General features: G+C 37.7%; 1 protein-coding gene across 1 annotated transcript in view; it reads left to right on the forward strand.

Moving 5' to 3' along the window:
• BRCA2 (BRCA2 DNA repair associated) overlaps positions 1–24,482 on the forward strand; it is a 37,643-nt gene extending 13,161 nt beyond the window's left edge. Inside the window, exons 11-27 of the mRNA XM_084294025.1 lie at positions 381–5,144; positions 5,974–6,066; positions 9,443–9,512; positions 9,932–10,350; positions 11,252–11,442; positions 12,042–12,229; positions 13,917–14,087; positions 14,371–14,716; positions 15,481–15,636; positions 17,874–18,018; positions 19,180–19,301; positions 20,132–20,333; positions 20,504–20,670; positions 20,756–20,891; positions 21,550–21,806; positions 22,482–22,634; positions 23,845–24,482. Coding sequence (XP_084150151.1) covers positions 381–5,144; positions 5,974–6,066; positions 9,443–9,512; positions 9,932–10,350; positions 11,252–11,442; positions 12,042–12,229; positions 13,917–14,087; positions 14,371–14,716; positions 15,481–15,636; positions 17,874–18,018; positions 19,180–19,301; positions 20,132–20,333; positions 20,504–20,670; positions 20,756–20,891; positions 21,550–21,806; positions 22,482–22,634; positions 23,845–24,474 — 8,210 coding nt within the window. The 3' untranslated portion in view covers positions 24,475–24,482. The remainder of the gene's footprint in view (positions 1–380; positions 5,145–5,973; positions 6,067–9,442; positions 9,513–9,931; positions 10,351–11,251; positions 11,443–12,041; positions 12,230–13,916; positions 14,088–14,370; positions 14,717–15,480; positions 15,637–17,873; positions 18,019–19,179; positions 19,302–20,131; positions 20,334–20,503; positions 20,671–20,755; positions 20,892–21,549; positions 21,807–22,481; positions 22,635–23,844) is intronic.
• Positions 24,483–24,505: the final 23 nt, after the last annotated feature.

Below are 24,505 nucleotides of genomic sequence, written 5' to 3' on the forward strand. Positions count from 1 at the left end.
CTCAACTAGAAGAATTATTTAATATTAAGAACAGAAGTACTTCTCTTTATGTCTGAAACAAGTCCTTAAGTTGAGACACGAAGAATGGAAGCCCATCTCTTCAAATTTCATTACAACTAAGAATTCTTTTTTTTTAAACTGATGGCATTAACTGCAGGCTACTCACTTGTTTCAGGTTACTAGAACATGATTAGATGAGACCGATCACCAGTCTTGTCGAGGCATTCACATTTGAAAACCTATGAATGCTACCAGTGTTAGGCATATATAGAAATGATCTTATGGGACAAAATTATATGACAATTTGAATTTGCATTTGTTAGAATAAATGAGAACTGTTTTATTAATGTATCTTTTTTTACTAACATCTCTTCTTGTAGACTCTTTGCTTTCTGCTAAGAGGCAACTGGATATCAAGGAAGATAACTTGAGCACTTGTGTAAAAAAGGATCTAGAGGATAACTCATCCTTCGACAGTAGGCTGAAACAACAAGAGCTGAGGAACTTGGGGAAAGACACCAGAGAGTATCAACCTGCTACCTCATTAAAATGCTTAGAAGTATCCAACCATCAGAAAGAAGATACAACAGATTCTTTAAATAGTGAAAGAATTTCAAATATAAAACGAAAGGTTCTAAGTGCAGCGTGCCTAATGGCAAGAAAACGTTCCAGATTGTTTCCTGAAGACTGCTGCTTAGAGAAAGGCGAGGAAGATACGTCTATGAGTCGTAATGTGAACAATGGAGCTACTGTCCCTCAGAGCCTGAAAGGACAACCGGCGCAGTCTTTTCCTAGTAATAATGATTGCTTGCTTGATGTGTGCCATGACACTACGTCTGTGACAAACAGAGATGTCAATAAGACTTTGAGTCAGATCAACTTTGGCATAAATAGAGTCAGCAGTGACTCTTGTAGTAAAATATCAGCTGATAAAAAGCATGCTACAGACCTGTTGGCTGTAGTTGAACACAGACAAGTACTTGCACCTGTGGGAATGAATTGTTCAGGAGATGACAGGATCAGATTAAAACAATGTGGAAAAAAAGACGTAGCTGCCTTTTCAGGAGATGTAGCTGACAATCAAGAAACAAGGTCAGTTAAAAGCGATCAAAGCCCAGAAGCAGCTGCTTGCAATAAAGTAGCTGCAGAGATTGTTGAAGAATTGTTGGATTGTGTAGATGATAATTCTTTAATTGAAGTGATTTCTGAAGAAGATAAACAAGTACCACCTATATATTCCCACAAAAAGCCAAATGAGAACCTAGAGCATGAAGGGAAATCATCGGGAATTGTTAATGTATGCAGGTCAAATCTGAGCTTTGGTGGCTTCCAGACTGCTTCCAATAAGCAGATTAAATTCTCTGAAGACAGTATAGCAAAAGGCAAAATGCTGTTCAAAGATATTGAAAATGAATGCTTTGAAGCTTCTTACGTGGAAAGAGGCAGAAATTTTTCAAATCAAATTCAAAAGGAAAATGTGTTTTCTTCCAAATTGGAAAGCAAATTGGGCAGTGCTTTATCTGGTTCACAGACAAGGTGCACACAGTTTACTCCACATAAAGTTGATTTGTGTCAAAACTTCCCCAGAAGTCTGCATTCCTTGCAAGAACTTAATCAGACTTTGACAGCAAGCCAAGAAGCTGAAATTGCCGAAATTTCCAGTATCTTGGAAGAAACAGGCAGTCAGTTTGAATTTACGCAGTTTAGAAGGCAAAGTAACGTGATCCAATCTGTTGAAAAACAAGACATTGTAACTGTAGAAATGCACGGAGCTGCAAATGTGGAAAATAATTCTGAATCGTGGAAAGATACTGATCCCTGTAGCACTTTCAAATCTGAAAATCGAGTAAGAAATGACAAGTATTGTAGTACATGGAAAGACACAAATGAGGAATGTAAAATGGTAGAATATGAAAAAGAAAACAGAGTGCTTTTCCATAAAAGTAGTGAGGGGGTTACTTTCTCAGACAGAGATGAAAGTGGAGTATCTGACGGTGAGAGCTTTCCAGTACCTGTACAGGCGAGCGTTTCTAATTTTGTAGGTTTTACTTCAGCTGGAGGTAAAAAAATAAATATTTCTAAGGCAGCTTTGACCAGATCTGCAGAGCTTTTCAAGGACTTGGATGATAACTATTTATTGAAATCTTCAGAAACTAATACTGGATGTGGCAATTCGAAGGGCAGCAGGGGGATGTCTTCTAACTGGAATTCTTTTAGGTGCCTGACAAAAGAAAACAAAGGTGTTTCAAACATCAACAGCATAGGTGCGATTTCCCATGCACGTTCTGTTTCCCACCATTCAGAGAATGTTGGTACACCCAAAAAGGAAAATAAAGAAAACTGGACAGAAAGATTAATAAGTGATGATGAACGTGTTGATTTCAGTCATGCTAATGCTAGGCATTCTGGCTATGGAATGCGAAACAGTCCAACATCCATTCAAGAACAGAACCAGAATCATAAAATTCCCAAACAAGTTTTGAATCCAGGGGATTGCCAAGCTGAAGATAGTTTACAAGAAGACTCTCTGTATGTAACGTGTCTAGGAGATGCTACTGCCACTGCAGAATATTGTGATTTAAGTATATCAGATGAAATGGAAAACCTGTTCCCTGCTGAGAAAGGAGAAGACAGCAGGCAGAAAGATGTACACTTGCCCCAGAAATTTCAAACTTCTGATGATGCTATATCCGTTTCTGATGGTCCTTTAGACAATTCTCTACATGGCCTCAGTGTAAATTGTGGAGAAAGAGACGTAGATGTTTCAGAGAACTCTGATAAACAAAAGACAACTGGTATCAATATTGAAGGAGAAGACACCACAGGTGAAAGCCTGTTTGTGAATGAAAGCAGAATAAAAATAGGCTCCTACCAACATCATCAAGTACCTTTTGAGCAAGAGGTGGATGCTGAACCAAGTGAAGTTAAGGGAAGTTATCTGACTGGTTTCCAGACTGCTAGTGGCAAGAAAATAACAATTGCTGATGGATTTTTGGCTAAAGCTGAGCAGTTTTTTTCAGAAGAAGATGTTGATTTAGGGAAAGAACATAATGACAATTTTGGGGACCACGTAAAGAACAGGAAACGTAGAGTAAACTGCGGTAAAGGCTGTGACTTACATATTGACAATGTTGCTCAATGTGATGCGGAAATACTTAATTGTAATAAAAAGCTTATTTCTGAAGAACCTGGGATTCGATTTAAGCAGACAAGAGGAAGTAGTCCCACTAAGCAAGCTGTGATTCTTGACAGCGTTAAAGTAGATGCATTTGCTAATACAGGTGAAGATAGTGAAATAAATTTGGTAGCTGCATATGAAAAAGCTGATGTCCAACCTGGAAAGTCAGAACTAGAATCTCTTTCTGAATGGGAAAGTAAAGCTTTAAGTAGAACTTCTTTGTCTGAAGATGGAAAATTGTTTGCAGAAATGGATGTGGAATGCTCAGCAAACAAGAAGGATAAATCAGAAAGTGCACATGATTTTCCTATGCAGTCAGCTACATCTCTGCCTTCAATGAAGGTATCAAGTAACCCTGTGGACAATTCTGTGCCTTGTGATGTGAAAAATACTTTATTCGTTGAGGACAGTAGCAAATCTGATCAGTCTGTCCTCAAAGCTTATAGCAGTGTCTCACAAAGTCACTTTCCTCAGTTGAACAGCGACAGCAAGGAATTTGACGTACAACATTTAAATCAACCTTGTTCTAATACCAGCTGCTTCGCAGACACAGCTCTTACTGCTCACCAAAAGCAGTCGGAAGTTGACCTTCCTGGAGGTGGAACTAATTTAGCCTGCTTGCAAGAAACATCACTTAATTTTAATGATACAAATCCAAAGGGTGGTCTGAAACAAACAGTGTTTAGTACAGCAAAAGGTAAAGCTGTCTTTGTTTCGGAAAGTGCATTAGCACGTGTCAGACAAATGTTTCAAGAAGACTACGGTGAATCTGTAAAACATGAAATGAAAACCAAATCAAGAACTAATCAAACGGAAATTGCTGGAAATTCATCTTTAGTCATTCCTGCTGAGTGTCCTAATTCTACCAAGTTTTTAGATGCTACAAAAAGAGCGGGGAATTCAGCAGCATCTCATTTCACTGATGGAAACCTGAATGCTAGTGAAAATGGTCAGCAAGATGCAAACCTGTTTGAAGATGAAATTTCTGTTCCAAATTCTCAGGTGCAAGGCTTTGGACAGAATACCGAGCTTCTGGGACACGTGCCTGTGCCAGATAAGCAGATAAAGCAGTCAGATTCTTCTACAAACAACCTTGGATTTTTCAGTACAGCAAGTGGCAAGCCCGTACAACTCTCAGAAGAGTCGCTAAAGAAAGCTAGGCAGCTCTTTTCTGAAATGGAAAGTAGCCATTCATCAGGATTACAAGAATTTCAGGTTGAGGGAGATGTTGAAAAATCTGAAAAACTTGCTGAAGAGGTATTTCCTAGGAAAATGCAGCTAGAAGAGAGGGAAAATGCCAGCACTAAAATGATTCCAGGTCCTGCTTTTGGGTTCAGCACTGCAAGCGGAAAGCAGGTAACGGTCTCAGAAAATGCCTATCAGAAAGCAAAGGCAATTCTAAAAGAATCGGATGATTTTTTAAGCAGTGAGCTCTGCGTTATAGATCAACTTCATGCAATTAAAGAGAGTGGTCAACGTACCAAGTCTCAAACTGGTAACATGATCTCAGAATCCAAAACTGACGAAAGCTGCGATGAGGAGCTTGACTTTAAAAGCATCCACCCTGAGGAAATGAAGTCTTCTTTAAGCACTCACCACCTCAAGATGCCTGAGTATGTACCACATTGTAAGAAAAACAGCCAGTTGGCATTATTTAAAAATAGCTTTAAGCAAGAAGAGACTGGACCTGTCAGAAAAGGGCTGAATCTGGGGATGAAAACAGAGTCTGAAGCAGTTTCATGCAGCGCTACCGCTAGAGCAGAAATTAATGATGAGCTGTTCCAAACTCCAAAAAATCACTTCAAAGATGGCGCTGTGGGAAATGAAAAAGCTTCTGTAGGAGATCATCTTCCAGATCCTGGAGCAAAGACTAATTCTGCGCAGTCCTTCTGTGGCAAAACATCAGATAAAAGCTTTCAAAATAAGACTTTTGGGAAGAGGCACTTCGAGGAAAAAAACTCACTTGGTAGGTCTTAGTCTTGTATATGTTAAATGCCATAACAGTAGTTGTTTAGTTTTTGTGGTGTTGGTGTTGTGTTTTTGTTTTTTTTTTTTCCATTTAACATTGATATTTATTTTTTCAGGTCTTCTAGAAGTGAATGTTCTTTACCTTACTGTCAATGACAGAAATCCTTGCTGCAAACAATAATTTCTCTACTTTGCAGCCTTAAATGCACAGTACAAGCTAAATTTATGATTATTAATTTTGAAGGTTTTAATTTTTGAAGTGTTTTTTTTTGGTTTTGTTTTATCATAACATTATGGAAGAAATCTCCTTTTCTCTCTTTTTTATTCTCTGCACAAATCTAGTGGATTGGTTTTGTTTTCGTTGCAAAATGAGAATGAGTATTTCTGTCTTCACCATTTTGTGCCCTGTAGGCAAGGCCAAGGTTTCACGTATGTTGAGACTGGCAGTCTGATACGAAAACTTGTTGGTTTAAAAGTGCAGCCTCTTACCATCTAAAACTGATAGGATAAAGCTCGCAGGTTTTGATTTGGAGGGAACAGACTTACTGACTAGAAAAGAGTCTAACAGGCTTCATTATCTGGAGTCTTAAAACCATTCCTGGTAGCACCACGCAAGCATCCTGTGCAGAAGAGAACCCTGCAAATGTGCCAAAGTAATGTCGCCTTGGGAAAGGGTGTTTGAGACAAAAATGATCTGAAAACTTGTTAATTCTGTTTGCTGTGATTCCTTGAATATTTTATTTAAAAATTTAATTGAGTTATAAGGTATTGGTAAGAAAATGAACTTAAAAAGGAGATCTCTTTCTAAATCTGTGATTTTATCCTAGGAGAACCTCCAATTAAAAGACAGCTGCTGCTTGAATTTGACAAGACAAAGATGCCCCCCAGATCTCTGAAAGCTTCAAAAAGCACTCCTGAGGGTAATTTGAGTGTTCTAAGCAGTAATCTGATTCTGGGTGTTACCTTTAAAGTTCTTCAATTTCTGATTAATGTATAATGATTGCTTAACCAATTCTTTTATCAATATAGTCACGAAAATTCAGGGAAACTGCTGTGGTAATGTCTCCTCTCACTTTAAATCACTTGATTAGTGGTACACTAGTATCATGTTAGACTGTACTGCTTCTGCAAGAACTCTATCTTATGTCCAGCACAGTAGGAATTCAGCTTATAATCCTAAAGCTCACAAATACCAGCCACAGTAAGAGGAGGTTTTAGTGATGTATAATTTCTCAATTAAAAATTGTATTTATGGGAAAATAAGAAGGTGCTGGTAACTTTTATTATATAATAATTTGTGAGGAATATGCTCACTGATAAGTGTATTACGGATGATTTTAATGTTTTGAGCCAGTAATGTGGAGGTTCCTGAAAGTGAAATCAAGGTTTTAAAGTCTGAGCTGATTTTTTACGTGAAGACTGATTAGGGTGTTAGGTTAATGGGATTTTTGGTTACTGCTTTGCCTTATGGGATATGCTGTGCCTTTTGAGGAACTCCTTCTTTCTAAGCACTGCATGTTTTCACCTAGAATTCAGTAGCAGCATTCATCTAGAAAGTCAGAAACGCACATACAGCTAGTAATTATTGCCAGACAGCCTTAGAGGAGAGAGGTTTCTTTACAGCTTCTGCTTTTTGAAGCCTTGGAAATGATACAGAGTATAAAAGAATCCACTTTGGGTGGATTGTTCTGATGCTCCAGGATACTTCCCCTTTCATACACACGCTGCTGTCACAGGGCTAGGTAGCTCTGTGAACTGTTTCATGCGCCTCGTTAGTATCACTTCCATTTCAAATTGTCTCAGCCCTGTATGCTCTAACCTAGATAGTGACCCCCATCACTCAGTACAGGAGTTTAAAAGCCTCTTCTTCCTGTTTCTCTCTCGCTACAGCTTCAAGAGAAGTATCATCCACTTTAATGTAGAAAAAAATGATCATTAAGTGGTTGCTAATGTTATTTTTGAGATCTTTGGTCTTTTTGGTCTGCCTTTATTGTACCGTTAAGGAGGTACCAGCCATTCATTGTTACTCTAAGAGGAATTATACCTGAATTCCATTTGCAAGTGGGAATTACAAAATGGGATGTTTGAATATCCCATTTAAACTACTTTTATTCCAATTCTTCAAAATGTCCCCCTAGATTTTAAGAAGAAAGTTGAAAGGGCGGTCATACTTAATCTCAGATTTTGGGTGTTTTCCTTTGCTGCAATAGATTCAAAAAAAAAAAAATCTTTTCAGTAGTTCATGCAAAATTAAAGCTGCTTTTCTGGAACACCTCAATTCAAACACAGACAATTCCTTACATACTTGATGTACACTTGTACCTAGTTGTCAACAAAGCTGGCTGACTTCATGCAGTACAGTAGCACCAAGAACAATTCTAGATATCTTAGTAACTGTAACTTACCTATCTATATTAGTGCACAGAAAAGATTTTGTAACAAGAGAGTTGGCTCCTTTTGAACAAACTTGTTTGTTCCTGAATGCCGCCCTAAGTTTGTTCTAAGCATGAAAACGATGGTTTGAAGAAAACTTTAAGTGGAATTTGTAAGCTGCTGCCAGAGAATAATTGTCTACCCTTCATCCATAAATATTATCCTGCCCTGCAGCAGAATGTGAACAGTGTTATTCTTTGGTGGAACAACTGACACCAGTTCTAATATCCAGAATAGTCCTGCTCCTGACTTCTGGAACATGTGGCATCTTGTGTATATGACTTGTCATCTGAAACTTCCTCTTCCCAGCACAAAGGAGTTCCAATTCCAGGCAGACGTGATTTAGATGTGTTGATAATTCTGAGATAAGTGTGTCCTCAGAAAGATCAAAGGAGGAGTTTGTGTGAATGTGCCTTTTCTGTTGAAAACTGTTGTGTTGTGTTTTTTTTTTTTTTGTTTGTTTGTTTTTTTTGTTTTTTTTTAAGGAAAAAAAAAGTTGCTAAATGAGTTTTAAATTAAATAGGAAGCCTCTCTGGAACTAAATATATGTTAAACATTTCCCTTTAAGGAGCCTAAAACACCCCTTGCAGGCTCACAAATGGGAGCTTTTGAGAGTTGAGCAGTATAGTCATTTATCTTTTAGATCTGTCTCAACTAGTGTGAAGAATTGAGGCTCAATAAGGGAGGGTGTCAGCTCATACTTGTTTTCCAACCTGTGATTTTACTGCCAAGAACCTTAAGTAAAACAAGTCAGAACTTCTTTATGACCCCAGATGTGTTGGAATTGATTCTGCATTTACAGTTTCTTCAAATTACTGCTGTTTTACTCACACTTCATACTTGCTATACAGTTTGATACCAAACAAGGGGAGGTGACATTTTCTTAGATTTTTCTTTTTTGTCACAAAAGGCAGCATGTGGCTGAATGTCATCTTTACCAAGCTCTTCATAAATATTTGTTTTCTAGAGAAAATCATCTGTAAGAAAGTTAGAAATTTCTAAACTGGAAAAAAAAAATAAAGCTACATGAGGCTAACCTCATGTTTTAATTTATCAGGGATATATTTACTGGGCCACGTATGATTATTAAAAGAGGAGAGCACTAATGTTGTTCCTTGAAAATTAATTTTGCACTTACAAAGAGCTACCAGCAGGCTCCTGACAATTCTATTTACCTCACTTTTTCCCTTTTACCCACCATAAGATTTCTTAGGAACCTGTAGAAGTCTTCACTCCCATTGTCAGACTGTCTCTTTTAGGGGTTTTCAGTTTGTGTTCATTGGTCTGTGACAACCTGTATATCTTTTGTTTAACTGCTATGGGTAATTATGCTGCTTAGATCAAACATATTAGCAAAATAACTTAGATCCCAAAGTACGTTAGTCACTGAAATGGCAATTAGAAATAATATTTTTAGTGGTAGTAAGATTATGAGACAGATTTGTGCCTTATTTATTGCAATGTTCAGAAATACTGAAGACGGTTGCTTTTTCTCCCTATATGTGGTTTGTATCAGTGCTGTTGAAACAGAGCTCAATAGTTGAGAGCTCTATCATCAGTAAGATTAGGCTTGGAAGCTCTAAATGTATTCTGCATGGTTGTTTTTTCTAGATATGTTTTTTGTTCATTGAAGGTTAACTAGGAAAACAAGTGGGTTTATCAACATCAAAGATATTCTATACAAAGATTTTATTACCTATATATGAATATATATATATAAAACACAAAGCTGTTTAAATCCCATTTGTAAATTACTGTAAATGTATATTCCTATACATAGGATATATGAATATAGAATAAATGTGCTGTAAATATCTATCCATGTAATGTACTATTTCAAACTTTTTTTTTTACTAATTACAGGCATTTTCAAAGACAGAAGAAAATTTTTGTACCATGTTCCTTTAAAACCAGTGACTTGTCAGCCATTTGGGTGAGAAACTTATGTTTTAGTTTTTCTAATGCAATTTTTAAAAAATGTTGCAAGTTCTTGTGACTTTTTAAAAAAAACATATAGTAGTAACTTGCAACCCAATTTTATAAAAGGCTAATAATAGACTAATAAAAGACTAATAATTTTATAAAAGACTAATTTTACTTCAAAACAAACAAGTTACCATACAACACACGTTGTTGCTGTAGAGTGATAAGATGCTAAACAAGTTTTACACTTGTATTTCTATTTTTGTTAAATAAAAATTAAGTGTTCAGGTTTAAAAGTATCAAAAACTAATATTTTGTCTTTTTATTGATGCAGTTTTGAAAGGGTAACATTACTAAATTAAGAATGTTGAAGCTCTGAAAAAGAATTTTATCAGGAAGCTGAAACCTGCACGTTTTTTGTCTCTATAGGGCTACTAAGGAACGACAAGAAGTCAGGAATCCTACTCTTACTTTACCAGACCAAGACTTCAAAGGATTTAAATCTAAACCTGCCATTTTTCAGCACTGTGCCCTAAGGCAGTCTTCAAATGATGCTTCCAGATTGTCTTCTCCGCATAAGGCCTCAGCCCAAGAGAGTGAAGAAAAAAGAAATTTGTACAAATCTGGCAAAACTGCTAAAACTTTTGTTCCACCCTTCAAAACCAAGCTGACTTTTTCTACAAGTGAACAAGGCAGTAGCAAGAGATGTGACTCACCAATCAGCAAAAATATGACTGAAGAAAGGGAAGTAAATCAGATCACAATTGAAAAAGATACTGCTGAAACTCGAGATCACCCATCTTGCATCCTGCATGCAGCAGACACTGACTTAGAAAATGGCAATTTAGGTATTTTTGGATTTTGATCACTTACCTATAGCGAATGCTATCAGAATTGAACCCATGAGTGGTTTTGCATATTCTCTCAGACTTTTTTAATAAAAAGCAACTGATTCCTATGGTGTTTTTTGTAGGGAAATCAGGAAATAATTACTTTTCTAAGACTCTATATTGCACTCCTAACAATTTCATCTCCAAAGTTAATTAAGAACATGAAAAAATTGTTTTCACAGAGTAGTTCAGACACAAGATGCAAGGTGGAGTATGTTTCATTTGATTTTTTTATACTCAAGTAAAATGTTCTCAGAACCTTAAAGATTAGCCTTGGTAATCTTTCACTATTATAGAAGCTTGTATTCATTCTGTTTTCCAACTAAAATGTAGGGCTGACTCGGTCTTTTTCAAAGAAGCAGAGATTGAATTTTCAGCTTTGACTTTCTTTAGCATGTGGACTTGCACATTTGAACATTCAAGAAAGCTTAGAAGGAGTATAACTTACATAACTATTACAATCAAATAATTTGGTTTTCTTCACACGGACTCGTGTATATTGATTTAAACAGGTGCGTGAGCATCTGCAAAGTTAGAGCCCCTATTTGCAGGTCAAAATCTCAGGATTATGGATGCTGCAGTCATTATCAACCGGGTTATGTTCATTTGGAGCTTCCTGTGAAGAGTTCATTCTGAAGAAGTGAAATATATGTGATATTAATTCCTGATATTATGTATTATAAATATTATTTAATGTCTTCAGTTAGCACTGCTGGATATTTCGACTGCAGGTTCTAAAAATCTGGATAGTGGCTTAGAAAACAAGCTTCTCTGAGTCTGCTTTTATTCTGTGACTGTATATCCTAAGTTGATATACATATATATTGTAAAAAGCTTTTGATGTTGTTTTTCTTTGCAGTTATGAGCAAGATGATGGCAAATCTCCGCTGCGCTAGAGATCTACAGGAAATGAGAATTAAAAAGAAATTCAGGCAAAATATTAGCTCACAGCCAGGCAGCCTTTATGTCATTAAAACATCTGCAAGGAATAGAATCTCTCTGAAAAATGCAGTAGAAGAAAAGTCTCCCAGCTTTTATTCTACAGAAGAGGTACAGTGACACCTTTTTACTGTGTCTTTCCAGGGCTGTGTTCGTTAAAACTAGCAAACAAAAAGTCGGTAGCTTTTGATGAATATATCCATTAACTGACATCTCTCTGCAGTTTTGAGATAAGCATTTACAGTAGCTCTTGAAGCAGTTGCTGCATTGTTAGGTAGCTTTGCGTATCCACGGTTTATAAGACTGTTCAGAATAATGGGGATCATAAATGTCTCTGTAGTGTTGTAGTCAAACAAGGAAAAAATCCACCAATGGTAGCTGCTACTGCCTTCTAACCCATGTGAAAAGCTGTCTTAAGATAACACATGGTTAACATTTAAGCTCAGGTAAGTCAAGATCAAAAGCTTCTTGCTTTTGGTACGGCGTTTTGTTTGTTTTTTTTTTTTTTTGAAGCACACCATGATGTCATGATGTCCTGTTTGGTGAGTTCCTGTATTCTTGGATTACGTATGAAATGACAAGGTCATACAGAACAGTCTCTAGCTCGAGAAGATAACTTAACATGAGTATAGCATTAGACATGAAAGCTCTCAGATGAATTCCTACTGGATTGTCATTGTCTTTTGTCATTTTCATCTAATTTTTTGCAGCTTTACAGACACGGTGTTTCAAAACATTGCGTACAAGTTAACAGCACAAACGCAGAATCGTTCCAGTTCCTCATCAAAGACTTCTTCAGTAAGGAGTATTTATTAGCTGGAAATGGGATCCAGCTTGCTGATGGAGGGTGGCTGATACCTACAGATGAGGGAAAGGCTGGAAAAAAGGAGTTTTACAGGTATTGTTTCTTACGAACTTGAGGCAGGTGTGCTCTTTATTAATTTTTGATTCCCATCGCTGGAATAAATCTAACACTACTTTTTGACTGCATTTTTAGTACACCTCTGTTAGTGTAAATGAAGATACTGTAGGTTTATAAATTGACTATGTAGACTAATCACAGAATTTTCTAGGTTGGAAGAGACCTCAAGATCATCGAGTCCAACCTCTGACCTAACGCTAGCAGTCCCCACTAAACCATATCCCTAAGCTCTACATCTAAACGTCTTTTGAAGACTTCCAGGGATGGTGACTCCACCACTTCCCTGGGCAGCCTGTTCCAGTGCCTCACAACCCTTTCAGTGAAGAAGTTCTTCCTAACATCTAACCTAAAACTCCCCTGGCTCAACTTAAGCCCATTCCCCCTCGTCCTGTCACCAGGCAGAGGGGTCACCACTAATGGTGTTAGTGATCTTCTTTGGGCATGAAGGAAAACAAAAAGTCAATTTAGAAAATTTCTGGAGATTCTTCTCCAGTGTAAATTGTCCAGAAAAATGTTAATATTATTGTTAATTTATCACTTTTGTTTAATAGCATTGATAGGTTTTGCTTTTTCAAATGGAAAAGGATTCATTTCTGTTGTGCTCTAGTTTGAGTGTGGGAATGAAGTTTGCTGGGGGAAGAGTTGCAGAACATGGGTGCAAATGTTTTTAATTTTTTTTAAAGCTGACTTATGAAAATAACTTAATTTGCAGTATGATTTGAAGGAAGGCAAGATTTCAGTAGGAAAAATCACTGATTATTTCAGGCTTTCTTTGAATGTATATATAAGAAGCAGAAAAAATGCACGAACAACCCTTGCTCTTGCATTATCTCGGGTCCTTCTGTGTCTCCTTTTGCAGGTCATTTAAGGTGAACTGATAAAAGAAGTATGCATTGACTGCATCTGTCCTAAACACTTCAATAGAAATTGTTTTGTGTTAATGTAAGCAAATTCATACATTATAACTTAATCAAAAGCACATGCAGCAGAACAACTAGCATACTGTTGCTTTAGCAAAACTTCAGAAAATTTTAAGTATTTTAATATTAAAATCTTGAGCCTTCCTGACAAGTTGGAACTTGATGTTTTGGTGGGCCTTAAATTGTGTTCTGATCAGTCTAACAACTTATTTGAATCTTTGGTTTAATTCCTTCTCTGTTTCCTTCAGTGAAACAGCCTTCCTAGTGACTGGCTGAGTGGGAAAAGTCAGAGATTTCCAAATCAACTTAAACAGTTCATGGTGGTACTGCTTGGAATCAACACAGAATGAAACATTGCTTAAGTAGCCAAACAATGGGGACAAGCAAAGCAAGCAGGAGATATTCTGGGGCTGCAAGAGAGTAGAGCATGCTTCTGTCCCTCGATGCTATAACTGTGAACCAGAGAGGGCATGCCCCTGGAGCTACTGCCAGGGTCAAAGGTTCATTTCAAGAACAGCTGCATGTACACACAGACATGCTGTCAAAGCTTATAAGGACAAAACTTCAGTATTCAGACAATAACCAGACCAGGCTAGGGAATGTAACCTTCCTGTTTACACCATAATAAATACTTCGTTGTTAATGTTGCCTATGTGCATACGCTGCATGTAACGCTAGGGAAAAATAGGCAAGTAAAAGCTGATAATGGATTTTGGGTTAATTTATTAACGATTTATCTGCAGGGCTCTCTGTGACACTCCTGGTGTGGATCCCAAGCTAATAACAGAGGCCTGGGTCTACAATCACTATAGGTGGATTGTATGGAAATTGGCAGCCATGGAAGTAGCTTTTCCACATGAATTTGCTACCAGGTGTTTGACACCAGAAACAGTGCTGTTGCAGCTGAAATATAGGTAAGCGTGTAGCAACATGTTTGGAGTTGTGACTGTGTGCTTACTGCTTACAATATTATAAAATAAACATCTCTACTTTGCATTTAGTATTTATCAGAATGCTTGTTTTGTTGAACTTAAAACATTCCAATATTAAAAACGTACTGCATGTTATTTGCAAATGTTTAGATAATTTTCACTTCTTCGTGTAGATGAAGCAATGATTTGCAACAATTGATTTTTAAGGGGAAATAATGTGACGGATTTTGTTCACTTTAACAGTGTCACGGCTTATTTTCTGTAGGTATGACCTAGAAATTGATAAAAGCAAACGATCAGCAATCAAAAAAATAACGGAGAGAGATGATGCAGCAGGTAAAACACTTGTGCTGTGCGTTTCTAAAATCATATCACTGAACGCTGTAGCATCTCCCAGCAATAACAATATGGAAAGTAAAAAAGGAGCAGCAATAATTGAAGTTACTGATGGCTGGTATGGGATTAGAGCTCTTCTGGATCCACCCATCAAAGCTTTCCTACATAGAAGGAGGCTTACAGTTGGTCAGAAGATCATAGTACATGGAGCAGAACTCGTTGGCTCTCAGAATGGATGTACACCACTGGAAGCCCCAGATTCCCTTATGTTGAAGGTAAACCAAAATACTGGTTCAGCTTGCTTGGATGTGACTGAGAGATGGGACAGATGCTGTTTGCTTGAGCCATGCTGTAATCTGGATGGGGTTGTGTAAACAGAAAAGGTTTTGTTGGGGTTGTATAAACAATTTTGTTGTAGTTTAATTTCCACATTTGTAAGACAAGATAGTTAACACTAGTCAGTAATGTAATACAAGTTTCTCTTCCAACAAAATAAACAGTATAAAAGTACTTTTTTTTTTTTCTTCTATAAGATTCTGACAAGTTTTGCTGCATGTTTTATCCTTAACATGGTTAAGCACCAGGTTAGGAAAGGTGTTGATCCATCACAGACAGTATAAGGTGTTGATCCATCACAGACAGTATAAAAGGTTGAGGAAGAATTGGAGAAAAAAAGAGAGGGAGGGGTTTAGGAGGAGGCTTGACTTGTTTGAGGATGATTAAAGTGATGTGTGAAGTTTCAGCATAAAAATTTTGTTGCTCTGGTATAAAGCAATGACATATCTCACAGATGCTAATTTCCTAGAGAATCTTAACTCATCAAATCTGTCACAGCTGTTTAAAGTAAGCTTTTCAATGTGAAGAGAAACCTTGAAATTAAAACGCAGTCTGTTCAGGTGCAAAAATAAGAGTTCCTTAGTGAGGTCAATAGGTCAATATAAAAAAAAAAAAAAAAAAAAAACTTATTCAATCTAAAGGAAAGATTATCTCCTTCTGACCTACCAATGCCAGTTTATCGTTCAACATTTAACTTGTTCAGATTTCAGCAAACAGCACCCGCTGCGCACGATGGCACGCAAAGCTAGGATTTCACCGGGATCCCAGACCTTTCCCTTTGCCTCTGTCATCGCTTTACAGCGAGGGTGGTGCAGTGGGGTGTATTGATGTCATCATTCAAAGAACTTACCCTATTCAGGTATGGTATAAGTATTTTATGAATCTAACTGTTTCTATTAGATCTAATTTATCTCATAGCTAGTTTCTATATTGTTCTTCAAAGGTGCCATAATAGAGGCAGTTAAATAAAATCAAGAAATGGTACCATGATGTGTAAGCAGAAGTGGCTCTTGCAGTGTGCACATAATTAATTTTTCAGGAGTGGAGTATCCTGTTATAAGAAGAATTTCAATTTACACTCGGTATGTTCTGGCTTGCTTTGCTTCAGTCTCAAAAAGCCAGAAATGATTGACTGTGGGTTCAGTAATCTAAAAAGCATAATTTCTCTTAAAGGAGGAAAAAAAACATCGACAGTTTCAACTCTGAGTAGAAATGTGAAACCCATTTTTTTCCTGTCACTAACATATGTATCCCTGCAAAGAAGTTAAATATTTGATAACCTTTGGTAAGATTAATTTTGTCTTACTATACAACACAGCCAGCTACATAAAAGATCTGTTACTTAAAATATTATTTACAATACAGCATGACTGTTGTATAAAATAGAGTGAAGATGTTTTAGATACAGTGAAGTCTGACCATATTTAAAGGATCTGTGGATATCAAGTGGTAACTACTTGGAATCATAGAACTTTATCACCTTTGTAGCCCTCCTTTGGACACCCTCTTATAGTTTTATATCCTTTTTATACTGTGGTGCCCAGAACTGCACACAGTGCTTGAGGTGAGGCCGTACCAACACAAAGTAGAGCGTTTTGTAACAGTCCCAATTATAAAAAGAAACATGTTTTTCTTGGTAATCAGTCCTCTGAATGTTAACATGTTAGCCATGATACAACTTCTAGATTCTGTTAACTTTTTCTCAGAGAATGCTACACTTGACATGCACATACAGAGTTTTTCTTCATTGTTTGCTTTCTAAAATGATGTGTAACTGTTGGTCAATGCAGACTGAATTCCACTTTATTTGCCATATAAAGGTAATAGCAGTATTTAGCTTGAAACATTACTTTGATATTTAGATCATTATTTTAACGGAGGAAATTACAGCACTTATTACATGGACATCCTGGTAGACCTAACATCTACTTAGGTCCCAGAAAGGGCACAGTAATCTGTAATGCCATCACAGTGTGTGGCTTCCAGGCTGGGGAGGAAAGTGGTGCTTCATATCCTGCTGTTTCCAGAGATGGATGGGCAGATATGTTTGTTTGTTTTTATAAAAAGACTGAGAATCTTGCTCCGTCATACCAAAACGATAGGAAGACTTGAGCTATGTATCTCTTTTACCTCAAGCCAAGGGGTGTGGGAGTCACAGTAATTGTAATTAAAGTTGTCAGACTGTGAGCAGTGCAGGAAGTGGAAGGCGTGCAGTTAACGAGGCAGGCAGAGCCTATTTCAACAATTCACTGCCTCGTAAGGAGCAGTCCTACAGCTTTCCTCCTCCTGCTCCTGCCGTACTGTCCTGCTGCTTCTCTGTGCTCTACAGCTCATCTGGTCCTGTTCCATAGCTAATTCACGTCGCTAAACCAGGAATAACAAAGCCAAAAAAAAAAGAAAGGGGGGGACAACAACAAAAACCAACCTCAAACTGCTATTTGTCTATTGCAATAGGAAACTGGTGTCTGGTACAATCAGGTAAATGCTAGGGCAGTGCAAGGCGGGGCTGTGCAGCAGAGAGGGAGACCACTTTGAGCTGCAGTGGCCTCTTTGTTTGGCCACCTATCTCTTCAAAGCACGCACTTGCCAAGCCGGCTCTGACACGGCTGTGGGCAAGGCTGTTATCCTGTGGAAACACTTCAAGATGAAAATGTTTAAGAGCATCTTTCACAGCATCTAATCTAGCAGGTTAAAACAGTCCAGTCGGCGCTGAAAGACAAGTTGGGTAGGATGCAGTTCTGGTATATTTTTGAGCGCTGAGTTTGTTTTGTACCTAAATGTATCTACAAGTGGGATCCAGCTATCTTCTAAATTATATCATTGCCTATTATTATAAGCTATGGTTTATTCAGCTGTTAAATCACTGAAGTTTGACTACAGCTGCTCCATTCTGTCTGTGTATCTTTAAAGAGAAGATTTACCAACCACTGCTCTGTTTTGTTTTATTGTTTTCTTTTAACCTTGGATCTGTTATACTAAAAACTTCTAAACCTGTTCACTTTTAACCAGAAATGCTTTAAACAGTGAGTATTGGAGGGAAGCTAGATGAGGTTAAAAATAGAAGGTCTGGGGTTTATTTAAATCTTTGTGTTTCAGTGGATGGAAAAGACGTCAGCCGGCTCATATGTATTTCGTAACAGCCGAGCTGAAGAAAGGGAAGCTGCCAGGCATGCAGAGGATCAACAAAAGAAACTGGAAGCTCTATTTGCAAAAATCCAAGCAGAATTTGAAAAGCACGAAGGTAAAGATTTCATCATTTCAGAATATGTAATAACACAGAAACATTTTTGTTTCTGGGCACCGGGATTCTTGCCACACTGATCGTGGATTCTGGGTGCCTTCACGCTCGGATCTGTTTTGTCTGGGGGTGGGGAGGGGAACGTCGTTTATTTTTCTACAGGAACAGATAGGATTCCATCACAAACGATAGCCTGCACAGTTCAAAGTCCATAGGGTCATTATCTGCAACCCAGCTCACCTTTCCTTTTTGGTTAATCTTTCTTGGGGTGACCTATAACACTGAGATGTTATCTGACTGCCTCATCAGAACCTGGGGAGCATTATCAATAATAAAGAAAGGGCAAGTAATGCCACACCCTTAAAAGAAATCTGAATTCCCAGTTGAAATTGGAGATTGCTGTATAATTCTTAGCATCACGGATGTGAACTTAAACATATCAGTCACCTCACTGTGTTAATTTTTGTTTGATTGGTATCTGGTCTATGTATAGTGGAGTCTACTGAGAAAATGATCAAAGTATGAGCAGCAAAGATGATTGACCTGAGGAGAGGATTATTGTCTAATGCAATTAAGTTCACCTGGCTTTTTGCTGGTGTCCGAAGGAAAGGAGGCTTCTTCACGTGCAGTCCTGCGTCACCTGCCGTCCCAGACCTTGTTATCTTTGAGACTTTCACTTTCCCCTTGTATGAGAGGAGGAGGTGACTGGCACACAGACAGCATAGCATGGTCTAGTATTGGTGTAGTTTTGTGGCAAGCTGCCGAGTCTCCCTAAGTGCAGGCACTGAGAATTGCTTGCTACATCAGCAGAAAGCTACTGCCTTGTTAAAACTGTTGTTTTCCTGTTGGTTCAGAAAACCTCATTGGTCAGGTGCATCCCAGAGCTGCTGCTGAGAACTGGCTATGCCATCTCGTAAGACCCTCCCCAGAGTTTGTATTCTATTGTGTATTACAACTAAATACAACGTAGTTTGTAAAAGTGATTTTTTTCCATTTCTATCTTCCTAAAAACTACAAACATCTATCTATCCCTACATAGAAGAGTTTGGTAGCTTCATTCTGGTAAGTCCTAAGTTATTGTACTTCCTACATCATAATTTTTCCTTCACTTTTAAAGTGTATTGTTTGTACTCAACATAATGGACTTTTTTTTTTTTCCAACAGAGAGAGCCAGCAGAAAAACACCAAGTTCACGTGTAGTTACAAGACAGCAAATTCATAATTTGCAAGATGGTGCCGAACTTTATGAAGCAATCCAGAATGCATCTGACCCTGGTTATATGGAGGTAACAGTAGAGCCAATTGGGCTACTTTTGAAATGCTTGTGCAGTCATTTTTAGCCTGGTACTTCCTGCTAAAATCAGCCACAAAACTGCGATTTAAACCATCAAGATTTCCTACAGTATGCTTATTGCTAAGTAAATTGTGATTTACTTGGAAAATGCTTTAATGAAGTCCTGTTTAAATAGATTAATCTCTTAGATTGCAAAAGAGAGTAAGTGATTTTCTCTGGATATACAAAATCCAGGATATAGTACAATTAAAAATTATTATTTGTGGTTTTATTATTTTTGTTTTGACATATGTATGTGAAAACTGAATGCACCTAGTAAGACACATCTTTCTTGCGTGCTACTCGATGAAGAGTTTACGTGATCTTACTGCCGTTTGTCTCCCGATGTGTTTTAGTGTAAATTAGTCAGCTCAGAGATAGCAGCCTGCTGGGAGATGCAACTCTTCTTTTCTTCTTACAGAGCTTTTTTGTAACATCGTTCTTATTAAACTGGCAGACGTGCCTGTTGTATGAAATACTCACCTTAGTTATGTGTTCTTAAGCAGGCTTCTCACTAATTACCCATCAGGAGCAGTGTATAATGTAATACATAGACAACTCAGTACCAGTAAAGACTAGAGTCCCCAGTTATGCTAACATTTTGAGTCTTAGCAGTGTGTCAGTTGAACAATAAATTTTCTGTAACAGAAGAGAATTTAGGAAAGAGACTCTAAAGGATCCTGTCAGGATCTTTCAGGATCTTTTTTTTTTTTTTTTTTTTTTTGCGATCAGTTTAAAAAAAAAAAAAAAAAAGATACTGAATACGTTTTCTCTTGGTTACAGGGTTATCTCAGTGAAGATCAGCTGAAAGCTCTGAATGCTCACAGGCAGCTGATGAATGATAAAAAGCAAACTCGGATACAGGAAGAATTCAAGAAGGCTGTAGAGTCTGCAGAAAAGGAAAAATATGGTTGTTCCAAAAGGGATGTGTCCACTGTGTGGAAATTATGTGTGGTAGACTACAGAAAGCAAGAAAAACATAAAGGTTAGTACTTGGGAAATAAATAACTTTCATCTTCACATGGTAACTGGCCAACAAAATAAGATTTGAAGAGTTTACCCACAGCTTGCATATAACTGTTTCTGGTTTTATTTTGCTAAAAAGCTTTTGTATTCGTGTTGCCCACCTAATATATCTTAATCTGGTGTTACTAGGAGTGATACTGAGCATCTGGCGTCCACCGCTAGACGTTTGTTCGCTGTTGAAGGAAGGCAGTCGGTTCAGAATCTACCAGCTGTCCACATCACAGTCCAAAGGAAGAGCAGAATCAACTAACATACAATTGACAGCAACAAAGAAAACTCAGTATCTACAACTATCAGTAAGTGCTTTTAACTGCATAGATAAATCACTAAAAAGTGTCAATCTGTATATCAGTATGTTGGTGGTGTTTATTTTTTTTTAAGGTCTCACAGAAGATGCTGCTGCAGATTTTCTTTCCGAGAAAGGCTCTAAAATTCACCAGTTTGTTGGATCCTTCTTTTCAGCCACCATGTGCCGAAGTTGATTTAGTTGGAGTTGTAATTTCTGTTAGCAAAACAGGTACATTGTTGACTATGTTCATGACACTGAATCACCATTACGTCTTTTTATTTCAAATGTCAAGATGATCTTTGGTGTTATATAACAGCCAATATACAGCTATTACATATATAGTTATATAATAGCTGATATAGCCCATCACCGTGATACGCCGCCAGATAATTGTTTTCCTAGAGAAAAAAAAGTCTTATTTGCTGAGCAAGAATTTAGTATTTGAGTATTCAAACTCAAGAGAAGCTTTTTCTTTAGCTGTGTTCCATGATGTGCATTCTTATACCTGTGTTCTGTGTGTGCAGCACTAGTATCTGCCATGTACATGGGCTCCTTTTAGGTGCAGTGTCATGGGCTGAGTGGATCCCAGCCCCTTGGAGCTCACGGGTAGACAGGTGGAGAATCTTCTGATAAAAAGCAGAAGCACCATAGAGTATGTTTAAGCACTGGAATGCAGATTTGGAATTGTTTTCTGTAATCAGTATGGAGAGAGTGTAGAATGTGAATGAAGCATTAAACATCTGTTAGCAGGCTGACAGGCTGCTGTTTTGTATTTCTCAGTTAGAACTCTTTCAAGATGTGCGTGACTCTATTTATAGACACGAATTGCAGTAATCAACCTTTATTTAAAGTCTTATGGTTTGATTCATTTTTTTCTTGCTTTTAGGTTTTGCTACTATGGTTTATTTATCTGATGAAAGCTATAATCTGGTGGCAATAAAGATCTGGGCAGATCTCAGGCACTTTGCTATTGAGGATATAGTCGTTCGCTCGTCGTTCATCTCTGCAAGCAACCTTCAGTGGCAGTCTGACTTCAGGTCAGAAATTCCTATGCTGGTGGCTGGAGATCTTTCTGTGTTCTCAGCCAGCCCAAAGGAAACCTACCTTCAAGAGAAGTTTAATGAGCTGAGAAGTCTGGTAGAGGTAAACCTTTACATTTGTAGTTTCATGATGGATTTGAGTTATTGCAGTGTCAATCTGTCACCAAAAAATCCATTAGTGCTACCAAATCTTAAAACAAGTAATGCAGATAATGCTGAATTTGAGGGGATTTTGATGAAGATGGAGTAAGGTGTTCATGTACTTTTCTTTGAGGACTCTGCATGTCACCTGTTGAATGTCTTGGCTGTCTTTTTCTTTTTTCCCCATCAGCTCAACACCCCTGTCTTCAGCATGTGCCACAGGATCTTCTCTGGCTAGCAAACCTATTTTCACCTGCTAGCCAATCTGTCACTTAAAGTTGAAATTTTCTGTCTTGTTCACCTGAACGTGTTCAATATCAACCAGCAGCCTGATGGTTTTATTTATTTTTCTTAATTTCAACTTTCTAGTTGTGCCAAATAGCATGTCTTGGTCATGCATTCTCACTTCTTACTGAAAAAGTATTTTCTTTTTTTTTTTTTTTTCTTGCTAATAATAAGAGGAAGGTGTATTTCTTTTCCATGGAAGGTGCAATGGACTTCTGATTTGTTGGTTTTATACAAAATGAACTTCTGGTGGCATTATAATGAGGGAAACAAAGCCCTAGTTTGTGAGCACAGAATACGTGCATGATTTTAAAAACAACTATTCTGCATTGTAATCTGTTCTGTTTTATAGAACGTGGACTCCTTTTGCTCTGACGCAGAAAGTAAATTGATGAATTTGCTACAAAGAAGTCAGTCACTCACACCCACGTTACCTAAAAGATGTGGTTCAGAATGCTTTTCTCCTTCCTGTAACTCAGGCCTCTATGCACCGGATAAAAGTTTGGTAAGCTTCTAGTAATTAACTTTGTTTTCATACTGGCTTTACATACAGTAAGGATATAAGCAGCTTTTATACTGCTGTCTGTAGTGAATGGTCTCTGTTTTCAGTCTGCCCCACAGGTTCTCTGTAGGGCAAGGCAAGCTGATGAGAAGCTTTTCCTTGTGTGGGTTACAATTATTCCTTAGGAGGAGCTCCCTAGCCTGGTCTTCCTCTAAGCACTATATGAAAATTTCCCCTCACAGTCTGTGTTTTGACAGCCTACATTAAATACTCTGAATTTTACAAGTAAAATGAATCCCCCTTCCCCTATAGGAAATAGGGAAGTATTTACTACTTCCTCAATGTCATTGTAAAGGTTATCTGACATGGATATGATTGGGAGGAAAATTTTTGATCTGTAAATGTTTCTTCCAGAAGACTCTACAGCATGTGCTCTTGTTTAGAGGTTGTTTCATAGTTTGGGTTTTTTTTGGTATTGCTTGCTATTTTGTAGGTTTAAAGGGAAGAGGTATCACATAGTAAATGCTGGGATTTTATAGTACTGTTGCCAAAAATTGAGTTAAATAGTACTCTGCTTCCCATCGAGGCTGCTGGTGGCAAGTCTTTCTTGATGTGCAACATGGAGTGAATCAGAACAAAAATTTTTCTTGCCAATCGTTGAATAGTTGTGAGGGAGGTGGAAACACACCGACTTCAGATCAATTCTTCAGGACTAAAATGCAGTCTGTAAGGCATCCTTTCCCATTTCAGGGACAGTACTAATATTCTGAATGTTTAGTGATATATATCAATTTATTAAATATATTAATGCTATTTTTTCTCAATTTGATTAAAGATATTCTCAAGTATGTGTTACAGTGCTGTGTAGTGGGTATCTTGCATGTATTCATGGTTTTTATTCTACCCCTTTTTCCTTCATTTTTCCCTATTTAACAACCCATTGAGCATATATCCAATGCAGAAGACTCAGTTGACTCATTTTTGTAATGACTGCCTTGCATTCTTACCAGCTGGCACAGGAAAGTTCCCATACATTTAGCTTAGTTCTCAGAAGCAGTGTAACTGTGCAAACAGTTAAATGTGTGTGCAAACAGTGACTTATAAACATCAGTACTTGAAAAAAATAATGTATGGAATTAGTTGAGGAAGATTGACTACCACTACTGCTACGAATGGATTTTCTATTCATCATAAAACTTCTCTTTTTAATCAGATCTCATCTTCTAAAATGGAAATAAAGTATCTGAGCCCTTTGTCAACCAGCACACCAAATACGAAACTCGTCCCACAAGGGTCAGCAAAAACCCCCTCATCTGATGAAGACCACCCCAAAAACAGCAAAAAGAGAAAAGCAATGGACTTCCTCAGCTGCATACCTGCCCCTCCACCCCTGACACCGATCTGTTCGACCATTTCTCCATCTTTAAAGAAGGCATTTCAGCCTCCGCGAAGTTTGGGCTTACAGCGTAGCAAGTCAGGGAAAGAAACAAATCCCAATGTGGGTTTTGTCACCCCCAGCAGACAAGTGAGAGAAGCTGTCCGTGTTCCCGTTAATGACCTGGTTGCTGATGAAGAACTGGCGATGATTAATACGCAAGCACTCATAAATACTTTACCAGAAGAAAAGAAGACTGAGGGTGTAAATGAGACCGGTACAATAGCTACTAATTTGTCTGATGATCTTTCATCCAAACATAGTTCCAGATCAGCTGAGGAAGCAAAGAACTCATTAAAAAGCAGTTCTGAAGGAGCTGAGGCTCTTCAGGAGGACACAAAGGAGCTTGGGGGCTCATTATCAACGCACAGAATGCTGCAAAGACGAAAATCCCGAAAATGCTACTAGATACACGTGTACAGTATTGTATATATTTCAA

Source organism: Netta rufina (assembly GCF_964035555.1).
Source record: "Netta rufina genome assembly, chromosome: 1".
In the NCBI taxonomy this organism is placed as follows: domain Eukaryota; kingdom Metazoa; phylum Chordata; class Aves; order Anseriformes; family Anatidae; genus Netta; species Netta rufina.